Source organism: Falco biarmicus, chromosome 1 (genome assembly GCF_023638135.1).
Source record: "Falco biarmicus isolate bFalBia1 chromosome 1, bFalBia1.pri, whole genome shotgun sequence".
In the NCBI taxonomy this organism is placed as follows: Eukaryota; Metazoa; Chordata; class Aves; order Falconiformes; family Falconidae; genus Falco; species Falco biarmicus.
The window spans coordinates 12,631,514-12,657,579 of NC_079288.1; the positions used below are offsets into that span (position 1 = coordinate 12,631,514).

General features: G+C 48.4%; 3 protein-coding genes across 4 annotated transcripts in view; 2 read left to right on the top strand and 1 right to left on the bottom strand.

The window, feature by feature from the left end:
* Positions 1-756: 756 nt before the first annotated feature.
* Positions 757-5,240, top strand: LOC130155618 (crossover junction endonuclease EME1-like). The gene is made up of 9 exons (XM_056353066.1): positions 757-1,072; positions 1,161-1,592; positions 1,674-1,792; positions 1,980-2,072; positions 2,962-3,080; positions 3,320-3,425; positions 3,731-3,846; positions 4,216-4,405; positions 4,765-5,240. The coding sequence occupies exons 1-9, from the start codon at positions 757-759 to the stop codon at positions 4,933-4,935; spliced, it is 1,662 nt and encodes a 553-aa protein (XP_056209041.1). The 3' UTR covers positions 4,936-5,240.
* A 1,438-nt stretch (positions 5,241-6,678) lies between these two features.
* LOC130159449 (39S ribosomal protein L27, mitochondrial-like) lies at positions 6,679-12,449 on the bottom strand. The gene is made up of 4 exons (XM_056361119.1): positions 11,937-12,449; positions 11,063-11,185; positions 10,273-10,340; positions 6,679-9,812 (listed from the first exon to the last, which is right to left on the bottom strand). Exons 1-4 carry the CDS (start codon positions 12,004-12,006, stop codon positions 9,606-9,608), a joined length of 468 nt encoding a protein of 155 aa, XP_056217094.1. The 5' UTR covers positions 12,007-12,449; the 3' UTR covers positions 6,679-9,605.
* A 6,078-nt stretch (positions 12,450-18,527) lies between these two features.
* LOC130159419 (uncharacterized) overlaps positions 18,528-26,066 on the top strand; it is a 35,698-nt gene continuing 28,159 nt past the window's right edge. For both annotated transcript variants that reach the window (XM_056361053.1, XM_056361092.1), the window contains exons 1-2: positions 18,528-18,742; positions 18,977-19,089. The gene's annotated coding sequence lies outside the window, so the exon portion shown is untranslated. The remainder of the gene's footprint in view (positions 18,743-18,976; positions 19,090-26,066) is intronic.

The window sequence follows — 26,066 nt, forward strand, 5'->3', positions numbered from 1 at the left end:
CTGCACTGTGCAAGGGAGAGCAGCACCGCCGGGTGCGTGATCTCCACCGAGCGCACATGAATCCTGCTTGCCCCAGGCTGAATCTTCCGCCGCGACCCAGCGGCAGCGCCGAGACGCGGTGCAGGCCTCGTCCCTGGCGGTTCTCCAGTGCAAGGGGGGCCCTGGGATCTGGCCCGCGGCACCCCGGCCCCCACCGAGGCCCCTTCCCGCACGAAGGCCCCGCGCAGGGGTAGCGCTCGGGCCCTCGCCCAGCCCCCACCTGAGGTAAAAGTCAAGGCCCCGACGCCCAGCTACCAGCAGTAACCTCCCCCAGGGCACCCCCTCCCCACTCGCTGCCTCCGCCCCAGCCGGACCCCTGCCCACCCCGCGGAGGGGTGAACCGGCAGATACCCCCGCACTCACACAGGCGCCGCAGCGCCGCCATTTCCCCTCCCGCCGCTGCTCTTCTCCTTCCGCTGGGAGGTCGCAGAGCGCAGTGGCCGGTCCGTTCCTTCCGCCGGGCGGCCGCGGCGCGAGCGGCGCCATTGTGCTTGGCCAGATCCTTCCGCGGGAACGCGGGGACGCGAGCGGAGGGCTGTGATAGGCCCGACCGAGAGCATCATATTGCCGGCGGGTTTGGACCAATAGGAGCTGGGCCGAGGTGGCTTCAGCGGGCGCCGCAGCGCTGGGGATTCAGTTGCCTGGGCGGCGCGGCAGGGTTGCCGTGGCAGCGTTACCGTGGCAGCGTCGCGCTGCTTCGACGTCATCTTCGACGACATGTTCGGCGACTCGGAGTCTGAGGACGGGCTGGTTACCGGAACCTCCCTGCTACACCCGGCAGCAATGCCGCCCTCGTCTCCACCCCCGGCCTCCCAGCCGGAGCAGGGGCAGCCCCCGACTGCCTCTCCCGAGGAGGGGATGGTGGTCAAAGTGGTTGTGGAGGAGACCAGTGAGGGCGAGGAGCAGGACAACAAGGGCAAGGAGCAGGACAGCGAGAGCGAGGAGCAGGACAGTGAGGAAGATGGGGGTGATGGGTTTGAGCATGAGTACGGCTACGGATATTATGAGAATTATCTGTTGGAGGAGGATGAGGGTGTGTTCATGGAGAATGAGGAGGAGGAGGAGGAGGAGGAGGAGGATGAGGAGGAATTCATCCCTCTACGTGACAGGCTCAGGATGAGTGTGTTGGCCAGCAGGATGGCAGCTGCTGAGCCCCCCCCCCGCCAGCGGCAGGGACGCGGAGGCGCTAGCTGGCCCGAGTGATGGTAGCCACCTGCTGGCCCCCGGCAGCAGGGAGCCGCTGGTAGCCCAGGTGCCATCTGGACAAGTGTTCGATGGCAACCGAAACAGCCCCCGCGGCGCAAAGAGACTCTGCGGGTGCCTGCTGGCGGGTTCTCCCTCCGAGCCCTCAGGCCAGCCTGGCAGCTCCACGGCCAGCAGCGGGTCCCTCGAAGAAGCCCCCGCCGCCAAGAAGGCAAGGCTCGGTGCGGAGGGCAGTGGGGCAGCCCGCGGTGATGCTTGGCAGCGGAGGGAGCAGAATGCCCGTGCTCAAATGCCACAAGCCCAGCAGCTAGGGAGGAGCCAGGAACGCATTGCCGTGGTGATAGATCCAGGTACTTGTCCTGACAGCCTGCACCTCCTTTGTGTTGGGCGCTGTCTCTGCTCTGCAGGCCTGACCTGTGTGTTGCTTTCAGTTCTCTTACAGAAAGCAGGTGGAGTGCATGTCCTCAGGGCTCTGCAGGCTGAAAAGTATTGCTGTGTGGAGGCTAGTCAAGCTATTCCGTGCAGCATCAGCTGGAGGCGAAAAATTCAGGTGTGCAAGCAAAATCTCAATGTTCTTGCCTCCCCCCCCCCCCCCCCAGTTATTTACACTCATTAGTCATTGTATTTAGCAGGCCAAATAAACACCCCTCTTGTCTTCTCCCTGCCTCTGAGTGGGAGCACTGGTTTGAGTGAATTATAAACACACCCTTGGTCTGGCTGTTTTCATATCTGAACAGGTGGATGCAGGAACTGAATGGGTAGAAGAAGAACGTGTCCTGACTGTGCTTCAGCTGGAGGATTTTATGGGCATGGTTTACAATTACAAACAAGTAAGAGTGCTTATAACTTTTGTGCTCTTGAACATGCCTTGCTAGAAGAGTGGTGGTTGTCATCCCTCTTCACGGCAGGAAGGTTTTGATGTGGGATGGAGCCATGGCTTCAGTAAACCAGAAATCTGCTTTTGGAAGCCATCGGTGGATCAAAACCACTCGGGTTGTACAATACAAAGTTTTGGCCAGCTTGCTTTCTTAGTTACAATTTTTCACACATTTTTGAAGAGGTAACATGGTCAGATCGAGTGTGATGGTTTTTAAATTTTCTGCCATAATTTATACCAGATCAAGTATTGCCTGCTTGCCCCCAAAGAGCAGTGCAAACAATTTTTCATCTGCAGACCTATCTGTAGAATCAGAGCCATAGGTTGATGCACTTACATGTCGTTATAAATGATAACAATTAAAACAATTTTATTTTGGGTTCAATCAATTTAGCTTGAGAAACAATAAGCAAAAACAGTGCTGGGTGTGCGGAGAACTCAATTAGCTCCACCACACGCACACCTGAGTCCTAAAAGCAGCGTCTTTTATACCAGCATCTTGACCAATCTCTTCTCGCTCGCGGATGTTTGTCCTGCTCTTTCTCCGCTGGGTCGTTAGGGTACACCTTCTCCTGCTGGGTCTCCTTCAGCGTGCTTTTCTAATAGCGGTTGCCTCAGAGGAAGGGGGAGTTTTTACATTGTCTTAAAAGAGAAGCACATGCGCCTATTCATTACAATTGTGATACAGGTTATAATGGTCACAAACACTTTTAGATGTACACAGGGGCACAACAGTTACGCTTATCACACAATATTCTATTTTGTCATGAATCGTGACTGCGTTTATCACAATGTGCATCTCAGAATGGTTTAACTCCTTTTTTTTCTGTTGCTCTTTGTAGGTGGCCCAGGGCTCTGCGGGACAGCTTACGACCCTGTCGGGCTATGTGACTTACATGATGGAGGCGATGCCTCAGAAAATTATTGCATTGGCAGTAGTTGGAGTAGAAGAATATTTCAGGTTGAACATCCTTCCCTCTAAAAGTTTCTGTGTTGTCTCTGGCCTTGACAAATGCCATAGGTGTTTACATTAATTCCTTGTAGCAAAGACTGGAGCCCAAGGGGTGATCCCACACAGAACTATTCCCCTATTATACAGAAACACAGGCAAAGGCCCCTCCGGCCTGTCACCCCAGTGACCACTGGGGAATACCTGTGAATGAGTTCCCAGTCTTACTTTACTCTTCTTGGGTTTCTCAGAATTCAGTCAAAAAAGAAACCACCACAGGCGGCAGCAAGTGTAAACCAAGAAGAGGAACAGGGAAGCCTGAGAAATCCGGGAATAACCAGAAGGGATGTGGAAGAAGTAAGTACCTGTAAAACAGGCATGCAGCCATCATCTCTTCTTTGAACACTGTTCCAAGAAATGGGCTACACGAAATGAGAGCTTGCCACTGAAGAGCTGTGGCAGCTGGAATGTCACTAAACCAGTATTAACCAGCAGGAGGCACACCACCCCCTAAATACTTCAGTCCCTTAAATTAACTGTTCCCAAAATGGGGAGAGAGTGGCTGGTCTTATCCTGTAACAAGAAGCTGTGACCCTTTTTTGTTTCAAGACAAGAGTGCTGTTTGGTGTGACAAGATTAATTGTTCCTTTCGTGGTTTACAGGCTTTAGTGGATCTGCAGGTGTCCAAACAAGTCCAAATCCAGATGTTTGAGAGCTGGGAGGAGCTCGGAGAATTTGTCACCATGTTCACAAAAGCTGTAGCTGAAGCACCATTCAGGTGAGCAGGCAGATGAGGTTTGGCCATGTCTTCGTAGAGGCTGCACTTTCACAGTTACTGGAGGGAACAGCAGCTACATGGCTGTACTTCAGGACCACAATTTTTAACTGGTTGACAGAAAGGGAATTCTCTCATGTCAACGTACCACTTTGTGTGCATGTTGGCTTGTGTCAGGATGGCTCCCAAGTACAGGATTGTTTCCCTTTTCAGGAGGAAATCTGGGTCTCAAGCAAGGAAACTGGTAATGCATGTAAAGAAAATAGGGTCAGACTTTCAGCATTTGACGCCAATGCAATGACAGATGCAGGGATAGGGTTTTCTTCATAGCCTCATTGTCTTACTTGCTTTCCCATTCTTTGTTCTCCCTAGGCGAGCAAAAGAGGAGACGGACTTCCCTTTCTACTCGGGTCCGGGGTGCTGTGGAGGGCCGAAGGTGGATCACGTTGTAAATGGTCTCTTGCAAGTTTGGAAGAGGCAGTTAGAACAAATTAGGCAGGTCAACTTTGCGATGGCTGAGGCTATTGCAGCTGCCTTCCCTTCTCCACAGCTTCTGTACCAGGTGAGATTGCCTCAGGAATACAGAGTACTGTGCGCGGACAGCCAACAAATGTAAGGCGTGGAAGAAATAATGTAACTGGTATTTGACATGATGATTCTGTGGGAGATGTTTAGTAAGGCAGCAAAGGAACGGATGCCTTGGCACCCGTTGCTTTTGGCTGTACAGAGCAGGCTCCTGAGGGAGCACTACTAGTTCCACATCAGCCTGTCAGCTCACAAAAGAGACCTGGTGAGGGAGGGACCAGGTGAAAAATTATGTTGTGAAAGGGTAGAGCAGTCACAGGTGCCTAGCTTTGATTACTTTTTTTTGAGCAATGTATCCAAATGGATGACACTGTTGTTCCTTTTTGTTGATTTTAGGCCTACAGCAGATTAACCTCGGAGACGGAGCGGGAAAACCTGCTGGTGAACATCCCTTCGTGCAGTGGTGCTGGCGGGACCTTCCAGGCAGTTAGACCATACCTCTCCCGACAGATCTATCAGCAGACCACTTCCTACAACCCTTCTCTCTATTTGAATTACAATCCATAGCCCCAGGGAATGAGGCTGTTACAGTTTGACTGGTTTAGGTATTCAGTTTTGTTCTGGGAAGAAACGCTTAGATAATTAAGTTATTGTGCCAAGTTCAAGTTTAAAGTTCAAGGTCCACGTTAAGTTCAAGGTCCAAGTTCAAGACTTTATTGTAGCAGAAGAAGGTTGGATGAAATTGTTGAACGGCTGGAGTTTGCAGAAGAAAGGTGGTGAACATCATCAGAACGTGAATTGGACACTGTTTATAGCATTGATAATTCCTTCTATTTAATAAACAATTTTGAATAATAAACTTTGCTTTGTAACATGTTGTCTGGAATATAGACAGGTATGCCATGTGTTGAATACTTTCTACTGCTAGCCTAAACTGCAAGTAGTTACCTTCTCCCTCCAGTGTGAGAAATCCTAATGCTCAAGCAACATGGTGCTGCGCCCCCCAGCACCTGCTCGAGTGAGGTGGAAGAACTTTACCTCACAAAATAAGACTCTCAGTTTTCCACTGTGGCAGATGGGAATGAGTAAGACCAATTTTCAGGTATAAGTTTAGACTGCCTTGATTCAGTCTCCAGATGGCTTAATCTATTGAGGGTCTTGAAATCTGGTTGTATGTGCTGGAATTATGAGGTCTAAACAGTTGGCAGAAAAAGCTTTCTTTTACTTAGACTGGGGAACATGCTTGCCTGTCCACAAAGCCATTAGCACTTGTGGACAGGCACACAAGGGCAGTTGAGGTCTGCAGCAGCAGCACTTACAGAGATGAGTGCCCAGGGTGAATTAAGCTTCCAGTGTGTGGAAGTTACCCCTTGGAACCACGATGACTCTGAAGAAAAAAGCAGGTATTTGGCGGGAGCCCTTGCCTGGCCAGTAGCACGCTTCTGACCTGAACTGGTAAATCTTATTAGCCTGGCATTTGCAAGCTTAAGACGGCAAAGCAACAGATGCTGGCAGGAATGTCTGCAGAGAGGAAATATTGCTTTGAATGTTGTTTGCCATTTTTCTGAGCATTTCTGGAGAGTTAAGCAAGGAACTTTTAAAGAATGTGACGAGTTAAATACCAAAAGCAAAGCCTAAAGCTGTTTCAAGGAAGCTCAGAAAACAACACAAGCTGCTAAGCCAGAGGCAGGCAGCCCTTCCCTCCTCTGATTCATGCTGTCGCTTTTTTCTGTGATACTTGGGGAATCACAGTTTTACCATTAGGTTACAAAAAGGTGACAGCTTACTGCCTTGATGACCTTGGGATGAAATGCTACAGGCTGTTTCCTTGTGGCACTGCTCTTAGCAGCAACAATCCCAGGTATCAGATGGGAGGGAGCAATTCTGGTAACTAATGTAGGATGTCTCAGTGGAGTCTGTCGCATGGATATTCTCTGAAACCTCCACTTCACATTATGCGTACGCTGCATTTTAGTGCTCACAAAGCTCTTACGGATATGACAGACCTCGGGATTTCTCTGAACTATAAATTCATTTGTGCAGGTGAGTTTTCTTTAGGTGCAAACCACCAAACCCCCCAGCCTTCCCAACAGCTTCCCCCAGCAAAGCCCTGGCCTGTCTGCTCCTGTGCTGCTGCCACAGTGCCACCCAGTGCTGCCTGCCGCGGCTGCAGCTGCTTTGTCAGCACTAGCTGGTTAAAATAATGATTTCTAACTCCACTTCACGTACTCTGAAATAATTTTTGACAGTTTCTGAAATACCCGAGTGAAAAAACTGCGTTAGCAACATAAACATCCAGTTCAGACAAACTGCTGTGAAAACTGTTGTATTGAAAATTCAGCTCCTTTCAACAGTGCATCAGCTTCTGCACTCCAACATACGGATGCGCAGCCACCCTGCGCACTTGTAATTGGTCCTGGAGTAGGCCTTAATATATTACTCCCGTACAGCTGTATCACCAATTTTAGCACGAAGAGAAATGAGAGCAAGGAATGGATATGTATTAAAACCCTCCTACCTCCAGGATAGAGCTATAGGCACCCAGATAACGCAAGGCCTGGTTTTTTCCACTCATACAGATCGGTAGCTTTCTGTGTCTCACCATCTAGGTAAACATCCCATGGAGGTAAGAAGTGTTAACAAGTTTCGGTTAACGTGGGCAAATCATGGGAGTTACAGGCCAACTGCGAAACATGCATGGCAAAGATGATCTGAACAATACCTCTGCTCTGGGTGGAGTGGAGCAACAAACCAATGCTGACTGATTAAAAGCAGTTTCATCAGAACGCAATTCCATAGGAATTCTGGCTGTGCAGATGGTGGAAGGAGATGCTGACGAAGTAAGTGCCTGTCCAGGACAATCACTGCTGTGAGTTCTGTTGTAGCATATTTTGCAGGGTTTTATGGTTTTGAAGAGCGGCTACCACATCCTCGTAGCGAGTGTTCGTGCTGATGCACAGGGGTTGACGTTGCAGCTCTGTCAGCTTGCAGGCGGCCAAAGTACAGAGGATGCAGAACAGCACGAAAAGCAGGACTCTCAGCGCTGACCGCGACCAGGAGTGCTTGTGCCGGGGTGGCTGAGCAGGACGAGAACCGGAGGCGGGATCAGTAATGAAAGAGTTTACAGGACAGAGAACGTGAGGAATAAATCAAGTATCTTTTTAATAGTCTACATTCAGAAACAAGCTGTTCGGGTGAGATACTTCAGCCTGTGCTGCAGCTGTCTTTTGTCATGAATTTTCATCACTTAACTGTTCAGTAAGTAGATGTGCAGCATCTGTTTAGGATGAAAAGTTTCAAATTCAGTTTCACGGTCAGCACAGAAGAAGGTGTAAAGCACCTTTGTGGAACACAAGACCTGGTTTTGCACATATAGGTCAGTACACTTAAAAAGAAATGAGTGGAGGTACGTTCTCCTTAGGAACAGCTGAACTTTCTTGTAGCTCAGCAGTTCACCAGGAACACAAATTAAGGGGAAAAGGGCACACCAGCAGCACTTATTAGAAGTCTAAGGCCGCGAGGCAGGGCAGAGCTGCTGCTGAAAGGGCAGGCCCTTTGGATCATCCGCGCGGTGCAAGCCCAAGCTGGGAATGTTCTTCTTAGATCTGTATGGCTTCCACAGTTTTTTGGTCCCTTCTCCCTGCATGACACCTCCAGGATGCTCCTCAGTAAGTGTTTATGGCTTAGTTATAAGCAGGAGGCTTTGCCTGTTATGACATTTCAGATTTGCACTCCTGCAATAGAACAGAGACAAGCGAGTGCATCTGCCAAGCCAGTCCTGCGGCAGCGTCCCAAGAGCCTCCTGTCGAACAAAGAGCCCTTACTGACTAAAGCGAAACAGAGACATTTGAAACCCTGAGCACAGCACTAAAGGTTCACTGATTTACCTGGATCTGGAGCTCTTGAAGTTGTACCATAACGTCTGGCATAGTCAGCACTTGCTGCTCGGTGTTTGGAGCTGTAACTAACGATACCTGCCCTGAAACCAGAGCACTGAGGGCACAGGAGAGTAAGGCCCCAAAGATGAGCAATGGATGAACTACAGCAGGGGCTCTTCCACAATATCCCTGTGCCACTCCTGTCGCTCATTACCGGGGAGAAAGTTAGTTTATTTTGGCAGAGCTGGGCTAGCAACAGCCCAGAGGCTCACCTGCTGCTGTGCAGTGAGACTCTGTCAAAACCTGGGTAGAAAGCCAGGTTTGTAGGTGCTTGTATACACCCCAGTAATCGATCCTTGGTCAAAGGCAGGCAAGCAGCAGTCCTCTCGTAACAGAAATCAGGGCTTTTCTGGCCTTGTGACTAGCAGCAAGTCCTTGAAGGGGAACAGGGAAGAGCAGGAACCCAGCACAGAGAGGGTGAGGGGGCAGTGGGGGGAATGTGCCTCTCCAGTGGCTTTTTGCCCTGCTGTGTTGCAAAAGCAGTGTAAGCACTCACCTCATCTAGCCAGCAGCCTGCTGCTCTGAGGGCTGCAGGAATTTCGGTTCAGGCTGGTGGCAGTTGTGAGCCTTGTCATCCGCTCTGTAAGAAGAGCTGGGATAATCTCCTGCTTATTGCTGATCCACTGTGATGTTCTTCCTGTCTCCTCAATAGACGCCGCCTCCCTATGAGCATGCTTTGAGACACCCTTCAGCTTTCTCAGGAACAGTAATGAGCTCCGAGACCCTGGACAGACGTGGCGTGTCAGACCCATTCCAGGCCCCTCTCAGCTACCAAACTCAGTGAAACACAGCCGTGTGAGGCCTCGGCCTCAGCACGCTGCTTCCACCCATGGTGTCAGGGACAGAAGTGCCTGTGGCATCGTTCTGGTCTGCAGGGAACGGCCAAATGTCAGACCTTCACCCAGATTCACACTCAGCCGAGACACAGGCAAGTCAGACCCCAGGCAGCGGTGCCGTCCCTCCTGCAGCACAGGACAAGCATGGAGCCAACGCCAGCTCTCTAGCTCTGAGCGGAGCAACCAGGGGTGCCTGTTCGCTCTTCTCTGGCAAACGTGCTGTGACCAAAGGAGACAGACCAGCTGCTTGCTTTGACAAAGGGGACAAAGCCAAGGTGAAGGTCTGCTCAGCCAGAGTGATCCCAGTGCCTGAACACTGACCACACATGCTTTAGGAGCAAGAAAAAGAAGTCCTACACTGGTATCTTCGGAGCTAGAATATTATTGTCCTCTCATGCCAGTCCAGCTGTGGTGGTCTGTCCCAGTCGCTCCTTCCCATCCCTCCCTACGTGAGGCAGGAGGCTCAGAGCATGGTGACGAGTTTAAAGCTTCCTACTTCTGTGACAGGGATAACATTGATACAGGTTTTATAAAGAACCGCTCCTTTGGGTAGACAACAGATCGCTTCCCTGCTCTCACTGCTGCGGGGCAGAGGTACGTAGACCTCTTTGGTGTATCTCACAATCCCATCCTCCAGGGCATACAGAGTCTTGTTACGGCCCATCCCCACCTGGAAGAGGATGAGGACTGTTAGAAAGGGAAGGCTGGAGGTCCACCTCTAAAGCAGATCTGATCATTGGTCTGCCTTGTTGGATATCCTGCCTTCGACAGCATCTGTTGCTTTGTATTTCAAAATAAAACCACGCTATTTGCTTCCAGCAATCCATATGCAAAAGTGCTCATTACAAGGGAGGAGATACTGATTCCACCCTGAAGCACAAGCACACAGTTAGGTTACAGAAGCGTTCTGGGATTTCCAGAACTTTCAGACCTTTCCTGAGTCACATGGGCAGAGGTGTGAGCGGGCTCTGTGACTAAGAAATACCAGGCAATGAAACCCAGCTTCAGGTTGACATAGAATATAAGGAAGAGCATTAAGAACAAGCTTGAAAGAGAGGAGGCACTGAGGACAGCACTCTGTTGTGGGCTGCTGTTTCTGAGAACGAATGAAGAGATACAAAACCACTTACATGAGCCCCTGGATGCCAGCGCATCAACCGCTGCGTAGCCAGAATGTTGCCTGCATGCACAAATTCACCTGCAACAGAGTGACAGAGTCAGACTGCAGAGCAATGGAGCTCCCTGAAGCCCTGGCAGAACACAAATGGTTCCAAAGCCCAGCTTTCTGTGGGAATTTTCTAAGAAATAATTACTTCAAATGCTAAAAGCATATAAACAAAAATGCTCTTAGGGGGAAATGAAAGGCAATTGATAGACCATGGCAAAAAGCAATCCTAGGCTTTGAAAAGATTACTTCTAGGGGACAAGGCATTTTCTGGTTGCTGAAGGCATTTGTTTTATTACCTTTCCCATTGATATGTTTTCATCAGCAAAGCTAATAATTATTAAGCACTTGGCTGCAAGAATCTGTACTTTGGCTTCTGCTCAGCCTCATAATTCTCCCCTTTGTAAACACCTAAAATGCCCAGCTTTTCACCGCAGCGTGGGGGGAAAGTAGGTGTCCCACAGTGTGCCCTCCTCCCAGGCGCTCCAGAGAGGCAAAGTCAGAACCAAAGGAGGTTTTCTGCAGGCAAGTTCAGCTGGCCGCTCGCAGGCCCATCTGGGAGGGAGGCTGCTCACCCTGCCCTCCTGCCGGTGGCTACCCTTCATCACCAGGTTTCACTGAAGCTTCCCTTTCCTTTCTCTTGGAAGTTGCCCTGGCCACCTCCTCCTGAAATAACAACTGACACCAGCACCAGGGGAGAAGCTGCGAAGAACCCAATGAAATGCAAGTAAGACTCAGCAGACGCTCAGACCTACCATCTACTTTTTTAAATCCATAGCGCTTGCCAGGGCTGCGGCCACCTACATTTTTGTAGCTGCCTCCAGTTTTCTTAGAAGCACACCTGACGGCAGCCAGGCTTGTCTGGGGAGTAGTTAAAACTAGGTTTGGAGGAAGAAAAACAACATCAGCTGAAAAAAACTATTCTTTTTTCAGGTTTAAAGGCTAACAGTTAAGACAGGCTTTAAAACTAAAGGCAAAAGAAAGCCCAGGGACCGGGGGGAGGAGAAGTACTTCTAAGATAAACCATAATTAAACCACCATGGCCTAAGTCCCCAGCAAAGAGGCCACATCTCAAGTACAGTTACTGCCCAGGGAGGAATAAAACACTCGGCAACGATGTTAAAGGATATGCACAAATTCATGTTTCAGCAAGGCCTTGTCAAACGAGGTACAGATGTTACTGGTTGCTGTGGACTGGCCTTATATTGCTTTGAAAAAAGACAAGTTGTGATCTCTGTTTCAGTTTCCCCTTCGACTGAATGGCATTTACTTAGTAATATTTTGAAATCTTACAAATGAGAAGACTCCAATTCAAGACAATATATAAGCACGTATTCAAGTGGGCACTAGTGATACAGCCAGGAGCGGTGTGAGGAGTGTCAAGGATTACAGAGCCCTGGGAGTAGTGGTAAGGGACTCTGGGGAGCTGTCACGGTCCACGCAGTGGACTCATGATGGTTTGTTAACTATCATCTCGAAGCGCAAAAGTCAAGGTAACCACGCCAAGGGGTTATGCTTCAATTAAACAGCACAATTTTATTGTTTCCCCGTAAAGCGGCGTGCGATAGGTAGAAAGACAAAGTGAATAAAAGGTAAAGTAAAAAGGAAAGGAAAGAGGATTAGAGCTACCACCACGGGTCCAAGGCGTCCCTATGGTCCCAGGTCCAGGCAGCGTCCCGCCGGTCCTTCTGATCGTCATGATCCTTGGTGGGGAAGATCTCCAAAGTTCAGTTGTTAGAAGGCATCTTTTTATGCCAAGCAACAGGCCCTGCTCCCCCTCTGGTCCATGGATTGTTGCCAGCCTTCGCCTTCTCGAGCCAGGTTATCATGCATGTCCAAAGAAGAGTGCCCGAGGCGCGGTTTTCCTTAGAGGCGGGTAGCTTCAGACAGGAGGCGTGTTTTTGTATTGTTTTCTGGTTCATTGTTATGACCACAGTTGTGATCCATCTTCTGGACAGCTGTTATGTGGCCTTATTGTAGTCGTTCCCTTCAATCCCAGGTGGCAGGGAGCGGCACAGTACTCCTCGTACTGTGCAGTTCTCCTTCCCAGGGTCTTTGTGTCTTGGTGTCCATAAGGACCACATTCCACCTCCAGGTCTGTGTTGGCAATGTTGAGACAATATTGTTCTCTTTAGACCGACTCTTACAGGCATCCAGTTCCCCAAGGCATCACACAGAAAGCTGCAAGGGCCTCGCTCCTGGTAACAGCTCCCCGAATCCAGGTGCTCCTGCCCAGGTCAGAGGCTCCAGCCTGCTCTGTGTATCTGTCAGGATGGCTTTTTGATGGCAGCTGGGTGGGCTCTGCCCAGCTCCTTTCCTCTTTGAAGCAGAGATGAGACGTCGTCCAGAGAGGTTTTGGCTGGCTGCTGCAGGAACGACACCTTTGCACTGACCCGCATCCAAGGGGATGTGGGGAGATTACAAAAGTGTGCAATCTCCTACCAGCAAAGAAAGAAGGAAGAAAATGAAATTAACAAAATTTTCCCCTGTATTTCTAGTTTTAGGGCGTTAATGTCTGTTGGACTCTGCTGTTGCTCAGAGTGCAATTTATGAAGAATAGTTGCCTGGCAAAGGTTTTAAGCTCCTGGGGTTGCTCAGATCACCCAAATGTACCCCCTGTCTGCTTTGTGTTAATGTTCTGAAAACTGCAGCTGCTTGGGGCAGTGAAATCTTCCCAACCCCCTGCTCCTGGCAGCCAGCGCCGAGGCTGTGCTCACACTCTGAGGTTGAAGCAGTCTGTATTTTCCTTCTGAACGTGTGGCAGTGCTTACGCAGGGGCTGAGGAAGGAGATTTGAGGGGCTGTGATCATGCAGGCCAGGCTAATTGCTGCCAGCTTCCTCGGTAGCAGCTCTGGGATCTTCTCAAAGGATTTTCTTGGGTGTCAGTGCAGATGGCAGTATCGGAGGACAGTCCACTGTATGCCACTAAGTGATGTGCATCATCTTTGCCTTGCAGCAAGCAGTTCAGAAATCAAATTCCATGATGTCTCTTGAAGATCTTTCAAAACCAGATCCATATTAATTCGCACCAGTCCTGACCACAAGCGCATCGCAGCACGTCTCACATGGTACATCTTTGTCCTCTCCAGAAAGGCCACATGAGATTGCAAGGGCACCGCTCCACCTCTCCTTACGTGTTCCTTACAGACGTACCAGCTGTTGGGGTTTGAGTTTGTTGCTCTAATAGTGATGGTCAGGGAAGAGGAAGAGGAGGGTGCATTTTGCCTTGATTTCATTTTTTCTTTTCCCATCCACTGGGTTTGTCATGACACTTGGGCTGGCAGAGTGAGCAGTAGCTGGCAAGAGGTTCAGCATCATGCAGGGCAGCTGTTCCTGCTGCTGAGATGGATGCAGGGCTGCCTCAGGAGCCAGGCACAGGTGAGGATGCTTGGACTCCCTGCTCTCCAATTTCATAGTTCATTTAGATACACAGACACGAGAGGGGGATTACTGCAACGTCAGCCCTTGTCACTCCTGACTGCAGAATCATGATGGGAAATAGAAATCTCTGAACCCTGAACTGCCTCATACTGAAACCTTCTCAGGGTGAAGGACCTGGAGGTATTCCCTGTTCTGCCTCTTCTGGGGCAAGCTCTTGAAGGGAGGGTGTTTTTGGTGTTTTGGGTTTTGGGTTTTTTGGGTTTTTTTTAGAAGATAAAGATTTTGAATATTATGCTAGGGATTTGGCTGCAGCTGCATCTTAAATGTTTTTGGGAGCAAGAGCTGACTTATTTAGAGCACAAGTCTGGCATGTGAGCAGGCGGGAAGGGTGAGGTGTGGCCAGCCTCCCAGGGGGATCAGGGGACCTTTGCTGAGCTGCTTCTGCCTTGCAGAGCAGGGGCTGGGAGCTGTTGGTGCATGTCTTGGGGCGGGGGTGAAGGTGCAGTAAGGAAAAAGCTGCTTAAACTGAAAGACTGTGTTCATAAACGAGTGAGTAGGTGACAGTTTAAAGGTCCCTGGGGACTTTTGCCTAGCAGAGCAGCAGCTCAGAGGAGGCTGTAGGGATCAAGCCTGAGCTGTTCTGGGGACTGAGGTTGATGTATTTACAGAAGCCGCTGTGCAGCGTGGGGTTTGTGCTTTAGCAGTCCTCTGAACCAGTTTGCTTGGTGGGGGCGGCCTCTGTTCCCACACACACACACACACACCCCCCCGTGGGCTTTTTCCTAAAGGCTCCACAGGATGGCCTGGCCTCTGCCAGATCCTTGTAGGTGTGTGCCAGCGTTGTGTCTTGGCTCGCAGGCAGCCTCTGCGGGTCAGTGCTGGGCTTAGCCCAAGCAGGAGTTTGCTCAGGGGCTGCAAAATCCTTACCTCCAATGACCTCATCTAATAACTAGTGTGAGCTATCCTTATGGTAGTTGGGAGTTCTATATGTCAACACACACGTTATCCTGTGTTTTGCTGATGAAAGGGAGCAGGGGCTGCAATAAATGCTGCCAAGGTCAAGACACCTCTCTGAAGCCTCCAGCCAGGATCCTGGCAGTCAAGCCCAGCTCCACCACAAGCTGGAGATGCTCACAGGGAGCTTTGCTGGAAAGGCTCTGCGGTCCCAACTGCCAGCAGTGCTACCGCAGAAATGAGTGGCATCATCCCTGGCTGAGACAGGCAGCTGTTTTACTGAGACAAGCATTAGTTTTATGTTACGTCCATGCTCTCAGACAGTGGATTTTCTACCTGTGACTGCCAAAACGTCAGTCTTTGAGGGAAGCAGGGGAAGTGAGGAAAACAGCTCAAGTTTTAAGGCAGCAAAGACAGAATCCCATTCAGCCTGTCTTGGGAAGTGTTTACCTTTAAAGCTAGTGTGATACACCTGTAGAAAGTACAAGGCAACAAAACAAATGCACAAAGTTTTCTCCTCAGTGATAATCTAACCACCAAAAAGGGAGTTCTCCACTTCAAAGTGTGACTGCTCAGGCTGGGGAAGTGCAGATAAAACTGAAGCCGGGTATAACAATGTGACTCATATTTCCTCTAACGGCCGCTTCTGATTTCAGGTCCTGTTTTCCCTGGAAAGCAAGTAGAGTTTTGTTTCTTTTGAACAGAATAGATTTGGAGGATGCCAGAACATTTTTCATTTGACCGTTTTCTATGGCATTTAAATGTGCAGGCAGCGCTGTTGGTCAGTGGAAGAAGCTTCACCACCACAGTTGGTGACCGAAGCACTTGGGGCTTGATGCGCTTTGGCAGCGTTTTTGGCTCTGTCGTTGACTTGCTGCCTGCAGTGGGCTTGTGCATTGGGAAGAAATCTTGGATTGGGAGTGAGCTGTGGAGCTGGAGGGAGACCCAGGGTATTTGAACACTGGGGTGATGTCGCGACGGAGGGAAGACACAGTCACTCCATATGAGTGATCAGCAGACTTCATTTATTGTACCTTACAGTCACCTTTTATGCCTTGTTATAATTAGCTCATACATATTACAAAAGTTAAGCTCATTATTGGTTAGTTGCCTAAATATCAAGCCTCCCCCTAGTTTCTCTTCTGTAGTTACCTGTTCCCACCTGCAACATTCTTTTCCCACTGCGATCTTCCTGTTATTGTGTAACTTTTGCTTTACTTCAGATAAGCTGAGAGCGATGTGCATTTTTGTCCAGCCAGCTGGACTATGTCTATGAGACCTTTTTCAGCTAGCCAGTTATCCACAGGGTGATGTGGACTGAGACTCAAGTTGTTATGGGCTGCAGTTTCACACATGTTGGTGTGCTCCTCATCGAGTGTGGGTTTATGGGTCTGTTCCTCCTGAACCATGGTGAGTGAAGCTCTACTGAGCCAAAAGCCTGCTGGTTTGAAGATAACAGCTCAAAGCTGTCGTACCAGCAAGTCTTTCTGCTTTTGGAACGATGGTGTTTGGAAGGGGTTATGGGGTCTTCCCTATGGCCAGAGTTGCAGTCTCTCTCACCTGCTTGCTCTGTCCTCTCCACAGGTCACTGGGTAGGGACAAGGGGAACAAGAGGCACAAGGCAAACTGCACCTGAGCTGGAAGGTTGCTTTGGCCTGTCCTTTGCAAGAAGGTGGGTGTTGGAGGTGGAGGTGAGGCCTGTGACCAGATGTCCCCATTGCCCTCGCTGAAGAGCAGAGCCCTTGCAGAAGCAGGGTGGTGATGGTGCTCAGCAGTGGTAGAAGCTCCCTCCCTGAAGCCTGCTGATTTTGGAAGTATGCTACTGTTTTAAATTGCTGTTTCCTGTGGAAATATTCCTCCTGACTCTTGAGCTGCCAAAGGAGTGACTGCATTACCGTGAACCTCTGCTGTAGCCAGTGGAGTGATAAAATGATCTGGTTCTCCCCTTGGCCTTCTCATACTCACTGTAGAATGATCAAAGTGGAGCAGGAGCAGAGCTGTGTGCTCTGTGACTGCTGTTAGTTCCTGGTACTGATGCTAGATACATCTGCTAGATGAGGTGCTTTAAACAAACATCAGAGGTACTGCGAGAAGCCTGATGAATCTGTGCTGCTGAGGTTTTGCTGTATTGACACTGGGATAAAAATGAAAGTTAAACACAAAAAAAGTGCTGTAGCTGGAATTTTTGAATAGCTTGTTTGCAGTCCGGTTAGCTGGAACTTTGTGGAAATTGGGTTTTGCAGCAGAAAGCCACGAGATGAAGTATTTGTGTGTTTAGGATCATGTTGCAGGAAAGTCTTTAAGCAGATGAAGCTGCTTCGATGGTGCTTTTCCAGGGGAGAGAAGTTCTCTAGCATCCAGCAAAGATTACAACTCTTAACCCCTCTTCTCCTGGTCACCACAATCCTACCTGTTAACACTGATCCAGCAGGTACACAACAGCTCTGTGACGCCTTGCTGTCTCTAAAGCAGCACAGTTTTGGGGGGATGCCACAATGCATTGCATAGCTAAGACTTTGATATGCCCAGTGGGGACTGAAATGGATGTAGTCTCTGGACTGAGCATCTGCTTTGGAATTAAATGGTAATTTTGCCTTGCTTTGAGTCATATGTGTACTGCTTGTGATGGTTTATGGCTTGGCGATAAATGTGTTACAGGATGATACTGGGTCCCTGGCTGTGACCAGGATCCCACTAAGGTGGCCCTGGTAGCAAGATGAAATGAGGTAATCCTTCCTCTGCAGCCACGTGGGACTTGCTGTGACTGAGACTTCCTGAGGAGAGCATCTGAGAGTGAATCACTCGGAAAAGGCTTTGGGAGTGGGGGGTGAGGGGGTGGAAATCAAACCAGGTAAATGTAATGCCAGACTCCTGGAAGGTGGCAGGAGTATGAAGGCACTTCATTTAAAGACATTTGTGAATTGGCATCTCTGCATGCGCTGTCATCTGCTTGGTGTGCTTCTTGAGCAAAAATTGCTCGGTTGGAAAACTTATCAAAAAGAATGTCAGAATGAGTTGCTGACGTTTGTTTTTTTTTTAAATGAAGTTGTCTCACCCCACGATATGCACAGGGGTGAAAGCATGGCTGGGCTTTATAAAATATTGTAGCTGGTTCCCGACAAATATGAAAAGATTCATGAAACCATGAGACTCTTGGAAACCATAAACTATTTAGCAGGTAGTTAATAAACTCAAATTTGTCTCTGTTTTTCCTTTTTTTTTTTTTTCCTTTTTAGTAAGACAGCCTCTGTTTGTAAGAATAAGAACTTCTGTCCCTTCCAAAATTCGTGGCTTTTTAAAATCTTTGTTTTCATGAACTGTGGATGTTTTCCATAACGTCTATGAATATTTCACTTTAACTCCTCAGCACACTTTTGGTGGGCACTCACCCTACGAGCGCTCTGGCTCACCCACCTGTAGATACCCCCTCTCTGGGTGTTGCACACTCAAAACAAGGGGAGCAACCATTGTTATTCAAGGAGCTCTCAGGGGTTCAACATCTCTAATGTGCTGTAGCACTCAACATGCTGCACAGGTTTTTAGCTACCTCATGGTGATTAGCAGTCCAGAAAATCCCCTCAAACCAATTAAATAATGTGCACCTGACTGAAGGCTGCTGCAGGCTCCAGGGGTTGCTTCAGTACAAAGCCTTGTTGGTCTTACAGGTGGTTTAGTTGTTTCACTGGTTTCAGTTGTTGAATGCATTTACATTTGGCTGTATTAAAGTTTCATTTAAAGGTGAGCTCTCGGGCTAGTGGGGGACAAGCAGTGTGGAAAGGAGAATCTGCTGATTTTCACATCCACCCCAGCACACTCATCTTTTGTCACTGTTCTCCCCTGGGAGATGGTTAGTAAGAAGAAATCTTCACTGCTTCAGTTCACATGACTACAAGCACAGTGAAGACGAAGGTTTGGGGCCTCAGCAGAGCCTTGTTCAGGAACATCCACAAGTGCTTTGTTCAGGAAGTGGCACCTGGTGGTGTGTGCAGTGACTCATCTCACTCTGGGTTGGACAGATGTTCCAAAAATTAAGTGCCGAGTTATTTGAACTCTTGCAGCCGGGCTGAAAGAGCAGTTACAGTTGACAGGGTTTTAAACAGGTACTTGCTTTCTCTCTATTCTGCAGACATCCTGTAAATGATTTAATTCATTATTTTTCAACTCAAACGGGAATTGCTTTTTGTGGCTTTATCAAAGCTGCTATTGCTAGTAGTAACAGCACCAATATTTCCTCCTGTAAGTGCTCCCCCATCTCTGGGTCAAGGTTGTAAAATATGTGCCATGGTTTTTCTGGTCCCTGAATTATTGCATGTGCTTCCAGTGTTTTGATGCAGGGTTACCATGAGCTACAGTGCCCAACCTCCGCCGTGGGTAAATCGGCTGTTACAACCTGAGCTGGCCGTGTGCAATGGAGCAGCAGTTGACAATGCAGTAGGTGTCATTACCAGTAAGTATCCAAACTTGTTAAATCTCACTGTCTTTCTCTTGCTTCCTGCTTCCTGCTTCCTGTTCTTGCTTCCTGCCTGTAATAAGATTTTTTCCAGAGAAGAGGCTGACAGTGGGGCTTGGCTGTTAACTTCCTATGTGAGTGCTGCGGCTGCCTCGCTAACCTGCTTGTGATCAATGGGAATGAACTCGGCACTTCCAAAAAGCATTACTTTGACTTTGTGTAGGCTCACCAGCTTCTTAGGCAGCTTGTTTTAAAGGATCTGAGCTTTGCTTTCTACTTAGGTCTCTTGTGGACCTTGTGCAGTGTGGGATCACAAAGATGGGGAATCAGCTGGGCAAGGAAAAAGCGGTTTCCCTTTCCCTGGGCTTCTTGGAACAATTTTTAACCTTGTGACTTTGGTTAATGAATTCTATTGTCATGCAAGAAGACAGGGAGGGGGTAGAATGATCTCATCTGAGGCATCTCTTTCCAAATTCTTCATCCTCTGGGCAAATTGAAGCAAAACAAACCATGAGGGCAGAGCTTTGCATAATAATGTAAGCCAGGAAGTTTAGAAGAGAGAGCTCTTAAAAAATGTACCTGGTCTCTTCCAGGTTTGCCTTGGTGCTGGTATGTGTTTGGTTGGGTGGCTTTCTCCACCTGCCTGAGAGGAACCTATGTGGGCACCACAATGCCAGTTCCTCTGCATCTGTTCAGAGTATGTGTTGGGGATTGACCAGGACATTGGTTGGATCTGGAACTGATGGGCATCCCCGGTGCTGGAGGACCTTGGCATGGTGTGTCCCACTCTGGCTTTCCTACCTGCTGGCCATGTTACTGCCATGTTTTGCTGCTGGTCCCTGCCCTCCGTGGTGTCAGCGGGAAGCTGTGCACAAGGCACTGGCACGGATGCACCCCGACAAGCCCTGTGTAAGGAGTTGCTTTGATGCAATCAAGCAACTTGTCAGGGTTATGTCTGTGGAAATATCAATCGATCTGGGGTTAGTTTGGTGTCACACATATGCACGTGACTGTCGGGCTCCTCTCTGAGCACAGAGGCAGAAGCATTACAGGCTCCTTTGTTCTGGAGATCAAACAGGCCTGAACCAGAGCATCCAGAGACTGGTTGGTATTTAATGTGTCTATGTTTGTAGTGTCCCCATGTTACAGCCCTGGGGCACGCCGTCCTTGGTGTATTCCCCTGCCCAGAACCACATCTGCAGGAACGGACCCAGAAGGAAGCATTCCCCAGTAAAATGGGAAATATCAGGAAGTTTAATGGCTCCTTTATTAGGAAGTTCCTCCCCTGAGCCTCCTGGCTGTGTTATCTGAGTAAGGACCTGCAGCTGGGCTGGTTCTGAGTTTACAAACACCTTGGGGTCACTGTGGTGGTGTGAGGGGACCTGGGGGGTGCTCCCTGTCCTGGTGTTCTTTGGGTGAGGGAAAAGCAGAATTTTGCCCTGATGTCTGGCCTTTGCAGACCTGTTACTCCTCCATTTCTGGTGGCTCTCCAGAGCTACCCTACACAGACAAGGGCAGTGAGGCTGTGGGGGAAAACGCGTCCTTCACTCCCAGGAGTGGGACCAGCAACTTTGCCCTCCTGCCACCTCCTTGGGCACGGGGTGACTTGTCTTGGCTTTGAAGCAGTTCTTAAAAGACAAAGATGTGGGAAGGCCAGTATGAATCACAACAGGCTTAAATGACCCTGCAACAGTGGATCCTGCTGAAGGAGAACCACTAGGCTGGTGATGCCAGGTCCCCCAGGGTGGTGGAGCCTATGCCTCACTGGCCTGTGTCATTTGCAGGGGTCTTTTGGCTCAGCTGGAGCAGGGAGGGATTTGTAACCTAAAATACTGTTGCAGCACCAACTAGTAAGCTGCAACAAGGCTTTTTACCATTCTACTGTCTGTGCTGTTTCTCATTCCTCCAGAGGTCAGGCCACACTACTCCTCCTCAGTGCTATTTAACTACTTAACAGGAACGAGCTACAACTGCACATTGTCCATGTCAGTCAACCCACTGCCTTCGCGGCAAGGCCACAGCTGTGTATTATCGATGCTAATCAACCCTCTGCCTTCGTTCCTCTACAAACACTGGAGTGGGGTGGAAATCCCCACCATCTGTGCAGCAGGGCTACCTGTAGCTCCCAGCAGCATCCCACTGAGTGCGGGGGGAGGGTTCTCAGCCATTGATCCGTTTTCCCAGAGGGGAATTGGTGACAGATGTGATGCAATCCTGTGATCCTCTGTAGCACATCAGTGAGGCAGAGGCAGGTTTTCCCTATTTCCATGTTTTCCAAATCTCCATACTTCCCAAAGCACCGTGATGTCTCTTGTCTGCCTGATGTGCTGAGATCTGCTGGTGTAGCGCGCTCTCCAGGGCTTCTTGGAGCAGCCCTGTCTCCGCTGCTCTCACGCGGTGGTTCATGCCATGTGGTTCTGTAATTGCTGCTGGAGGTTTGGTGGAGAGATGCCCAGACTGGGGATTGCTTTTTAGATGATGACTTGTCAGATTTAAAAAGCTTTGATGCATGTGCCGTTAGGGTTGTTAATGAGCTTTTCTCTTGGGACAAAGGATCATGCTCTCCGCTCCTTCTTCCAAAATATTTGGTACGATGGTCATAAACGTAACAAACTTTAAAATAATACACAAAAATTGTGTGGTAACTTGAGGTAGAAAGTTCTGGAGGACGTAACTTTTCTGCACTGGGATGGGTCATTTTGATTATTCTGGACTGAGAAAAATGTCAGTTGTACAGATCTTATCTACCGAGGAGCCAGAGAAATAGAGGAAGGAAATGGAAGTTGAGGTAATTGAAAAGGCTGGAGATGGAGTTGTGGTAAGGGGAATACCCTAAACACGTATTAGAAACCTGAAACTCGCCTCTGCTTTGAGCAGCATGTCGCTTCTCCTTCAGCTGTCCTGGGCAATTAATTTTGCACAATCAACCTCTTCCCTTCGTTCCTCCCCTTATCTATGGGGTTGAACTGTGGGAGACCCCTGAGGGCAGCTCCAGCCCTGCAGCTTTTACCCCAGTTTCTCCTTCTGGAGCTGCAGAAGAGGGTGGGTGAATACTTTGCTTCTGGCTTTCCATGGAAAATAAATGTGAGACACTGAAATAATAGACCAGAGGCAGCCATCATGTGAGACAGATCTCTCCTGTGTTGCACAACGGGCAAGACTTCAGCTAAAAAATATTTCGTTGCTGCTGTCATGCTTGCTAACATGTGATGTGTCAGTAAGTGAGTGTCCTGAGAGACTGGCCTGTAGTGTGCCAGCATCTGACTATGCCTTACAGAAGAAAAACATGTCTATGGAGGGAAACGTTCAGAAAAGTGAAAGTCAGTGTCAGAGGAACTAGTGGGAGTTGTCAGAGAGCCCCAGTTAAGGCAAATGGAGTCAGAAAAAAAAATCTGTGTCCTTGGCAAGAATTGGACTTTGGTATGAAAAGATCAGTTGAGAACAAGCAAAGATCTGTTGAGAATAACTAGAATTTGTTTGGATAAATATGTCAAAGTCATCTTTTGTGCTGGGCAGGCAAGACAAGCTAGGCTCTAATGAGGAAGCCTTTGGTTGCAAACCAAAAAATCCGCACATACTGAGTTATATGGCTGTTGATTTTGCACAAGTGGTCTATCATAAGCCACTAAACCATCAGGGCATAGACTTGTGAAGAGCTAAAGCTCAGACCTCTTGGGCATCTTGGCCTCTGAGTCAGGCAGTGGCTCCTCTGGGGTGCAGCTCTACGTCTTCTGCTACATGATCCTTTTTGCCTCATGCCAATGGGCTTTGGACAGCGGCACCCTGAGCAGAGTAGGTTCCTGCTGGTCAAAGGGGTCCCATGGGAGCCCCACTGCCCAGCATCAGCCTGGATCTTCTCTCCTATTTGGATACCAGAAAGACATCCCACAGCAAGCGTAGGGTCCCTTGCTGGCAGAATGCAAACTGTAGGACTAGTACTTTGGGGTGCACTAGCTACAGCCTTTTTTTGCCTGTAGGTAGCCCCTGAAGGAAGGATGGGGTGATTTACTTGGTGTTTAGCCTCAAGTAGGACAAAGATCATCTTACTGCAAGATAGACGTCATCCTGCAGGTTTTACACTGCAGCTCAGCCTGAAGTAGTTTGTGCTCTCAAATGTCTAGTGCTCAGACAGATTATGTCAATAAAAATCTTGTTTAAATATTTCCTCTGAATGATTAGAAAAACTCAACAGTCCCGTTGTCTGAATTTGGTTATCTTTCCAAATGAAATGCATCCTTATGCAGTTCCTGAATGTGACTCTTCAACCAGACTCAAAATGCAATCAAACAAGTCATGGGGAATGCAGTGTCATTTTACTGAATTGAATACCTTTAGTTTTAATTGCAGGGAGAATGGCTTTATCAGTGTTGTATACAAAATCAAGCTCTTCTGATGTTTGTTTCCTTTTACCATGAGAAAGTTGGACTTGGAGGTGATTTCCCATTGTGGCAGGTGTGTGCTGAGTGGCTCATGTACACACCAGCTCTTGGGAGCCTGGGCTAAAAACAAAAAGTCTAAACGCCTTTTTTTTTTTTTTATCCCTTCCCCTGCAGTTAATCAAAGCAGAAGGATGTAGAAGAAAGTGTTCCGTAGGGATTTTTACTGCCTCTGTGAGTCAAAAATCTCAATAGTTGGCATAAGCCAGCTGCTACTGACCAGGAAATGTGCTCCGCTCATTGCTTGCTCCCTTGTAAACGATTTCTTTAGATTTGTAGCAACAATAAAAAAAAAGTAGCTTTCCTGTCATCTGTACAAGAACGTTTTTGAATGTAAATATTGACCTGCTATGTAAGAAGCATGAACAAATATTACTAAATGCGACATGACACATCTGATGACGTGAAGCATCCTTATCCCATTGTCTTGAAACATGATGGGAGAAGCAGAATCCTTAAATCTTACAAACTTCTATTTAGATGATATTTCAAATAATTTTGCTGACAAGTTGATGATTAAAGAGGCAATGGATTCCCCTCACCATGTGGAAGTTGACATTGTGGAAGCTTCCTGAGGTCTCTCTGGGCAGCGTTGCATTTGGTTCCCATGACATGTGCTAGCTGGGAACCCACCTCACTTTGGATGTTCTCTGGTGTATACCTGGTCCAAGAGCTGAGGGTGGTCTGTGTCCGTCAGCAGTGTCTGAAGAAGCAACTGTGCTGTTTAGGGTTGGGGAATGACATGCTGGTGGCATGTGGCGAGTGAGTGGTTCAGGTGAAGTTGCTTAAAGAATAGCTATCAAAGGTATGAGTGGAATAGTTTTAATAAGAGTTTGTGGGAATGCAACTTCACAAAGTTCGATGGCAAAGTTCACTCTATTAGTTATGATATGGATAGAACACACAAAGAAAAATCACATTAAAAATCAATTTAGAATTAAGCCAAAATGATTTATGCAGGGATCAAAGACGCAAGGGGTAAGGGAGACCCTACCATTGAGTTTAGAGAGGGACCCCCTTGCTTTCTAAACTCTTTGATAGTGTTTAGGCATGGCTAGATCCAATCTTAGTCTCAGACTTGGTCAATGATTTATGGCTAATGGAAAAGATAGAAAGAGTAGGACAAAAAAATAGACCCTTCTGCTGAGTCCTAAGGTTCAGAATGGACCCCCTTGCTTTCTAAGCTCTTTGGAGTTTAGGTGTGGCTAGATCCAATCCTAGTCTGACTTGGACAGTGGTTTATGTCTAAAGGAATATAAGGGGTAAGGGAAATCATTCTGTTGGTCCACTCTGAACCTAGTGACTCCCTTGCTTTCTAAACTCTTTGATAGTGTTTAGGAGCAGCTACATCCAATCCTAGCCTTGGGCTTGGACAACAGGTTGTATCTAAGGTACAGAGAGTGAAGGTTTATTCACAGTTCATGGTTGATCACAAAATTGTAACAGCACTTAATCATCAATTAATTTAACATTGACAAAATGATTCAATAGGAGTTACTTCAATTATAACAGGTTTATTTACAGATCTGAAATTATAACATTTATACTGTATTTTGGTGATGAGGTATCTAAATCAATTTGCACATGCGCACAAAACCAAAGGGTTAGGGGTACAGAGATCCATGTATGAGGGTATACCTCTTAAAAGCTCCCCTCAGCTTCAGTGAAGTAGTCACATCCAGTGCCTTTGCATTTCCCAATGAGCGCAGGGCTGAGCTTCAAGAAGCTGGGGTATCAGCTTCTGCTCCCTTATCAGCTTTTGGCGATGGTCACCCTTGTTTAGCAGACTTGGGACTTTGTGAGCTCTGAGCAACATCCCACTTAGGGGGAGATGCTGGCTGCAGCCTGCTGGGGTCCAGCAGATTCAAAGGGTCTCACTTGGACAGCTCTTCATAGGATCAGAGATGACTGGCTTTAGTTAGCCGTAAAGTTCCATCCTGGCGTTATCGGAGTTGGTCGCTTTTCAATGAAAATGATGCTGTTCCACTTGGGCTATGGTTTGGGCCAGGAGCGTCCCCAGGCTGTCAGAGGATGACTGATTATTGTTTTCCATTTCTGCCAGGCAACAGGAACTCCTGGTTCAGGCAGTGCCGCTCCCCACCTTAGTCATGCTAGAGCTGTTGGTACGATCAAGGGGTGCTTAACTGCCCAACTCATTACTCAAATGCCAAGACCTAACAGGAGTTCCTGAGGTCATGGTGTGGCCCAGAGAAGGGGGCAAGATGCACCACCACATGGCAGCTCTGTAAGAGCTGTGTGTTGTAAGAGATCCCAAACTGAACATGGCAGTAAGCGAGTGGTTACTCCAGGAGGTGGGACCTCAGCTGGAGCACAGAGAGCTCGTGGAACAGAACAGCTTGAGGAAGATCTCCATGCTTGCTGGCAGGGGGTGGTGGCTGAGCACAGGCTGTTAACATTTTGTAGAAATAATATCTCAAGACCTCGCTGTTCAGGGAACTATCTTCCACATCAGATAAATAGCATGTTTTTTTTCTATAGATGAAAAAAAGTTTGTACCACGCAAGGCTAAAGGCTAGC